The 7118-nt window shown below is 39.5% G+C and overlaps 1 protein-coding gene across 2 annotated transcripts; it reads left to right on the top strand.

The window, feature by feature from the left end:
• Positions 1-5620, top strand: trappc5 (trafficking protein particle complex subunit 5). Of its 2 annotated transcripts, none has more exons than XM_017457957.2 (3): positions 1-87; positions 2054-2325; positions 4222-5620. In XM_017457957.2, the coding sequence occupies exons 2-3, from the start codon at positions 2056-2058 to the stop codon at positions 4516-4518; spliced, it is 567 nt and encodes a 188-aa protein (XP_017313446.1). In that variant the 5' UTR covers positions 1-87; positions 2054-2055; the 3' UTR covers positions 4519-5620. The 2 variants fall into 2 exon arrangements, with proteins under 2 accessions (XP_017313446.1, XP_047007361.1); XM_047151405.2 differs by lacking the exon at positions 1-87 and adding an exon at positions 943-1169.
• The last annotated feature ends 1498 nt before the right edge of the window (positions 5621-7118 follow it).

Raw genomic sequence — 7118 nt, 5'->3', positions numbered from 1 at the left:
TTTATTTTGAAATGTGTCTTTATCCCTTAGGTCTGGTTTACGAAGTGTTGAAATTCTGGCTTCACATCGTTAGGCGCTAAACAGCAGGTAAGCACTGTAACCCTTTACGCGTCAGATATAAAGGACACGTTCTCGTGTAAACACGTCAAATAATAATTCATTTCCTCTTTGGTTATTTATGCATTAGCTGTTGAAATGTAACATGACTTGGCACGGTGGTTAACCAGGAGTATCCATGGGAGCTAAGCTAGTAGCAGTGACGCTCATAGAGAGCGAGCAGACAGTTAAAACATCCATTCAGTAATTCAGTCAAATGTAATTTACTAATGTTTTAGGTAGCAACATGTCACTGTTTTCTTGTAAGGTTTTCATTACTTCCTCTTTGACAGTCTGGCTACGTCATACTGCATGCATACTACCATACTACCATACTACATAGTATAAAGTCGGTTTGAAGTAGTAGAGTAGTATGCACTTTTGTAGACACTATTTACTAGTATGCACAGTATATCTGCTGACCCTGATAATAGACCAGAGTAGTGATCCTTACCTGGTTTTATGTCATGACCAGCCTTGACCAATTTCTGGTACAATATCAATATCAGAGCTCTGAGTATCATCCAATACCTGATACTAATCCCAATATTGAAGTCCTCATAGTTAGCGAGTCAATCTCTGAAAGCGTCTGATTTGCAGGATACCAGATACCATGTCAAAATTAAGATTAAGACCAAATCTGTCTCATGTCATTGACCAATCTAATCTAATTTGACACTGATTCGGCATTTCGAACTAGTATTGATACTAATATACTAATACGGATTGTCAGATTGGTTCATCACTAGATATAACACTTTCAATATATTTTACAAAATGAGTAGTGCAGTAAAAAAAACACACACACAAAATGAGTTCCTGTACTAAAAAAATACTAATAATGAGAAAACTGATCCTGGTGCTTATCCAGAGAAGGTTTCATACTTTCATTTGGAAATAACGTACCTAACAAAAGAAAGAAGAAGAAGAACACTTCTGCGAGCTGTTCTGTGATTGTTGGTTAGTCAGTTGTGACCCACCGTTTAAGAACCACTGGACTAGAGGATGATCAACGTCACAGCCTGTTTATGGAAAAAGATGAGCTGCAGTTCCTGTATAATTACATCAGCAAGGTAGTTGCATGTAATAAAGTGTCCAGTAAATGTACACAGTACTAAAAACACAACAGTGCTGTGCCAACAACAACAACAAAAAAACAAAGCGTGTGTGTGTTCACTCACTGGTCACTTCTTTTATGCAGTTATCCAATCAGCCAATCATGTGATAGCAGCACAGTGCAGAAGATCATGCAGATACAGGTCAAGCGCTTCAAGTAATGTTCACAAAAAGTGTTATCTCTGTGACTTTGGCATGGTTGCTTGTGCCAGATGGGCTGGTTTGAGGATTTCAGAAACTGCTGGGATCATCTCCTGGGGTTTTCACACGCAACAGTCTCTAAAGTTTACTCAGAATGGTGCGAAAAACAAAAAACATTGAGTCAGGGTCAGTTCTGTGGGTGGAAACGACTTGTTGATATGAGAGGTCAGAGGAAAATGGGCAGATTGGTTCAAGCTGCTAGGAAGGATATAGTAACTCAAATAATCACTCTTTATAACGGTGGTGAGCAGAAAAGCATCTCTGCGTGCTTGTGTAATCTCTAGAGACTGTTATGTGTGTGTTTGTGTGTAAATCCCAGGAGATCAGCAGTTTATGAAATACTCAAACCAGCCCATCTGGTACCAACAAACATGGCACTATCAGAGTCACAGAGATCACGCTTTCCCCCATTCGGATGTTTGATGTGAATGTTACCTGCTCTTGACCTGTATCAGGATGATTGTATGCATTGTGCTGCTATGTGATTGGCTGATTAGATGACTGCATGAATGTGCAGGTGCACAGGTGTTCCTAATAAAGTGGATGGTGCGTGTATAGTATTTCAGCATGTAGAATGGTGGTATGTGATTTTGGACATAACTCACATAGAATCCAACAGTCTCCATTTGATTATTTTCAGAAATGGAGAGTCGCTTCACCAAAGGCAAGTCCGCCATCCTGGAGCGGCCGCTCACTCGAGCCAAGACGGAGGTGAGCGTGAGTGCGTTTGCGCTGCTCTTCTCGGAGATGGTGCAGTACTGCCAGAGCCGCGTGTACTCCGTGGCCGAGCTGCAGGGCCGGCTGGCTGACATGGGCCAAGGTGTAGGGGCCAGCCTGCTGGACGTCCTTGTGATGAGGGAGAAAAATGGCAAGAGGGAGACCAAAGTCCTGAATATCCTGCTGTTTATCAAGGTGTGTTTTCATATAAACTCTGGCTGCTCAGGCCTAATGTCATTTTATGAGTTTCGTTCCCAAATCTGGTAAAGTGTGTCCTGATAATCAGTTAAATGATACAACATATGGCCAAAAGTATGTGGACACATGACCATCATGGCCATGACCTATGACCTTCCCTAAAGCTGAAAGCACACAATTGTGTAGAATGTCTTGCTGTAGCGTTACATTTTCCCTTCACAGGGACTAAGAAGCCCAAACCTGTTCCACCATGACAACGTCCCTGTGTACAAAGCGAGCTCCATGAAGACATGATGTGCCAAAGTTGGAGTAGAAGAACTTATGTGTCCTGCACAGAGTCCTGACCTCAGTCCCATTGAACATATTTGGGATGAACTGGAACACCGACTGTACCCCAGACCTCCTCAATCAACATCAGTGCCCGACCTTAATGTTCACTGTCATTAATGTTCTTGTGGCTTAATGAGCACAAATCCCCACAGCTACGCTCCAAAATCTAGTGGGAAAGGCTTCCCAGAAGAGTGGATGTTATTATTGCAGTAAAGGAGGACTGAATCTGTAATGGGATGTTCAACAGCACATATGAGTGTGATGGTCAGGTGTCCACAAACCTTTGACTATATAGTGTATATAATGATATTCAACATGGATACTGTTGTTATCATAGACACTTCATAGTTCAAAATATTGTTACTGTTTCAGAAAATCTGTCTTTAAAGACTGTGGTCTAGCTACCAGTGGATATTTTACATGAAATCCGATGAGATGTGGCAGGTTTTAAAAAGTGCTACATCCAGCTGCTTTTTTTGTTTAGTGTTGCTCTTTCCAAAAAAATATTGATGTCAAACACATTTTTTCATCCCTTGACCAAACAGGTTGCAGTTTAGGGAACAAATAAGATCTACCAAATTGAAAAGTAGCGCACCAGTGGGGAAATTAGCCTTGGTATTGTGTGAATATAAGGAGGTTTCAGAGATATAAGATTTTGGCATTCCTATCACAAAGAACCAGTTTGGGACCAAATCAAACAGAACAGTCACTGGGCTGTTGTCTTTTTATAGAGATAAACTGCTACATTAAAGCTGCAACAGAATTGTTATTGTTGCACTGTCCATATCTCACATGAGCCACTTTTTTTCCATATCAGCACAAAAACATGCTTCAGGCAGCTCTTCTTCTTTACAAAATATGTGTAGTGTGACTACAGTATAAAGTAGGTTATTATGGAACACACTGGGGTGGAAACAGTGACTCAGTTTGATGTCTTGCCACGTGCACACCACTCCATCATTGATTATTTTCCAGTAACACTATGCCCTGTTGTGTTTTACTAGTTAGAAGAGTTCATATTGGTAGATGCCTAGTTAAAGTAGGACAATCATCAACCTGTACTGGACACTGGACTTCACAAACCATAGCTGTGGGTCGCTGTTGTAGTGTCACTGAGCTTGTCCCAGGGAGATCATGAAAACAAGACAACAGAACATCCTGAATCCGTGTGTCATTCGTTCTTTTCATATTCAATTAAGAACCAAATATCAGAAAATCTCCAAAAAAAAAAAAGTTTTGTTTTATTATTCATTTACAAATCCAAAGCGAAAAAAAACAAAAACAAATTGTTTTCCATTCTTTCAATCTCATGCTCAAGTTAAAAATAAGAAATTAGAAAATGAGTGAAATGTCAGGTTTCATTTTAACATTTAATTTTTTCTGGAAGTTACTTGTTTCTTCACATTCTTCACACTTAATTGAATATGAAAAGAACGAATGATACACGGATTATCCTGCATGAACCATATTTGGCTTTTATTTTCATTCCATGCTTGTATCTCTCTCTCTCTGTCTCTCTCTCTCTCTCTACCACCCCCTCTGTGACCTTTTTCCTCCATCTAGGTAAATGTATGGAAGGCCCTATTTGGGAAGGAAGCAGATAAACTGGAGCAGGCCAACGATGATGACAAGACCTACTACATCATTGAGAAAGAGCCGCTGATTAACATGTACATCTCTGTGCCGAAGGAGAACAGCACGCTGAACTGCGCGGCCTTCACAGGCGGCATCGTGGAGGCCATTTTGACCCACAGTGGATTCCCAGCCAAAGTCACAGTGCACTGGCATAAAGGAACCACACTGATGATTAAGTTTGATGAAGTGGTTATTGCTCGTGACAAGACTCTGGATGGTAGATAAGACAGCGCTGTTTTTAGCCCTCTGAGGAAAAGTGCCCTTTTCCCCTAACTGATACTGAATTTCCAATAAGGCTGAGTGTTCGACTGGAGGTCAGGGAGAAAGTTCAGCAGTGTGACTGAGGGAGTGATGTGATAGCAGAGGTTTAACAACAGATCACATGTCACGTAACAACACAACAGAACATTACAGTGTTGAATTTTAGTTAGCAAAAGATCTATATTTATTTGGAGGAGGAATGGATTATTTCAATTTTTAGTGGTGGAAACTAGGGTGCAAATATGGGACTTATATATATATAAAGGGAGGGTTTGAACTCCTCAATTTAAAAAGTACAGAGTTTAGGGGTTCATAAAAATTAGAGATAATGAATATTTTAATTACAAACACTTAACATGTCAGAATAGCACATATAAGTTAGTTTTGACCACCCCTACAGTGGGTTATACCATTTCTTAACCAATATCTCTGCCTCAAGCTTGACTCCCTCGTGACATATGCATTTGCTACGATGAGAAATTTTAATGGCACTGTATAATTCACACTGAGTATTTTCATGATCTAATGATTCATTTTTACTGTAATTGTACTGTAAATGTTTGGACAAGGACTGGATATACTACATATCGTCTTTAGCCTTTATAAATCTAAGTAAAGTTAATGTAGTTTTTCACTTTAAAGGTGCACTATGCGCTCACAATTCATTGTGTATTTGTGGGGGGGTTTTCTTACACCTGGTCATTTGGTGCTAGAATAAGAAGCAGCATGCCGCAGTATTTCCTCAGTGCTTGTGTTACCACAAGCTTTCACTTCTTCTTTCACCATGACACATTCCATACTTGAAGCTATATATGTTTTTATTAAAGGGGAAAATGTACTGTATTTATTTTACCTTTCATTTATGTTAATAAATCAGGCACCTATTTCATTAAGAGAACTTTTAATCCTTGTTTATTCTTTAATAATCATCATCAAAGAAAATTATATAACTTATGTACTGCAATTAAGGCAAATACAATCTTGCACCATCTGATGCTAAATGTTCAAGGTATACAGGATTACCTTTTGTGACATTATGTTTTTTATTAAAGTGGCTACAATGTGATTGTGTGAATCATTATAAACACTATGGCTCAAAGTTTGTGCACACCTGCCCATCACACCCATATGTGCTTATTGAACATCCCTTTCCAGATCTAGTCTCCGTTTGCTGTTATAATAACGTCCACTCTTCTGGGAAGGATTTCCACTAGATTTTGGAGCGTGGCGGTGGGGATTTGTGATCATTCAGCCACAAGAGCATTAGTGAGGTCAGAGGTGCAGTCAGCATTCTAGTTCATCCCAAAGGTGTTCAGTGGGTTGAGTTGGGTTGGGTTCTGTGCAGGACACTCGAATTGTTCCATTCCCAACTTTGCCAACCATGTGTTTATGGAGCTCACTTTGTGCACAGGGGTGAAATCTGGACTGGACATTAGGGGCTGTAGCCATGAAGATTTTTTTCTTTATCCCCGAATAATTCTTTACTTGGAGCTGTTTGTCACTACGTAACTGAACATCAGTAAAAGAAGACAACAGTGTTGTAAGTTTGTATCCAGTGAACGGAGGCAAGACCAATCAGACAGGGTTTACAGGAAAATACTCGTGTCTTATTGGCTGACAGCTCTCAATTCTGCCAAACACCAGTTCACAGTCAGTTTTGTGAGGGGAAATGTGGATATATGCAGTTTTTTTTTTAACCAGTAAAGTGGATGAAACTGAAACACTAACATGTTCTCATGCTGAACAGGAAAACAAGGTGTGTAACTGTCTATGAGCTCCAAGTTACATGAACATGATATGAGCAGAGCAGAAGGACAGTTAACATACTCTTCATGGCACTTTAGCAGCTAAACCCATACAGTGATCGCTTAGTTGTGCCTCCCCTTGGATAGTGACACCAAACTAGCCTAATGTCGTGTTAGACAGCCAGAAAGTTTTATATTTTATCTGTCTGGTAGTCCTGTAAACAGTGATAACACTGGAGGCAAGTTTTATGATAAATACATTTTGTCCATTTTTAAGCAATTAGCCCTCACATGCAAGTAAAGAAATGTGTGGAAACAATTTATTTAGAAGTAGCTCTTTTAGCTATTGTGTTATGTCTTCAGAAAATCTTAATTTAACACATTTTCAAGATTCAGAAGCATGCAAATTAGCCTGTGACGTCACCCGGCTTAGTCTAGCTATTCTTTGAGAATGCAGTAGCAACTTTCCCCTGAAAAAAATTGGCAACAAATTTTGAGTCCATGTAATGGAGTCATTTTACCCCCCAAAATATGTAGACCTTCAAAACCGCACTCTATAACTACATTCTTATTTGTTTTAATTTAAAAAGTGACATTAGGAAACTAACAAGTGAGGTTAAATTACACACACACACATACTGATTAGTATGTACTGTTTCAAAGGCCGTCCAGTAGATACTGCATCAAATTCAGTACATACTGTCACAGTACGTGCCGACAGATACAGCCATGGAAATGTTTCTCGATGAGTGCAAAGACAAACAGGACCTCAGTGTTAACTGCCTGTTCGAAGAGTTTTAAATATTTAATTTCTGAGTT

The sequence above is a fragment of the Ictalurus punctatus genome, chromosome 26, assembly GCF_001660625.3.
Source record: "Ictalurus punctatus breed USDA103 chromosome 26, Coco_2.0, whole genome shotgun sequence".
NCBI lineage: Eukaryota > Metazoa > Chordata > Actinopteri > Siluriformes > Ictaluridae > Ictalurus > Ictalurus punctatus.
Note: the sequence above shows the minus strand (reverse complement) of the source record. Positions and strands in the feature narration are given on the sequence as shown.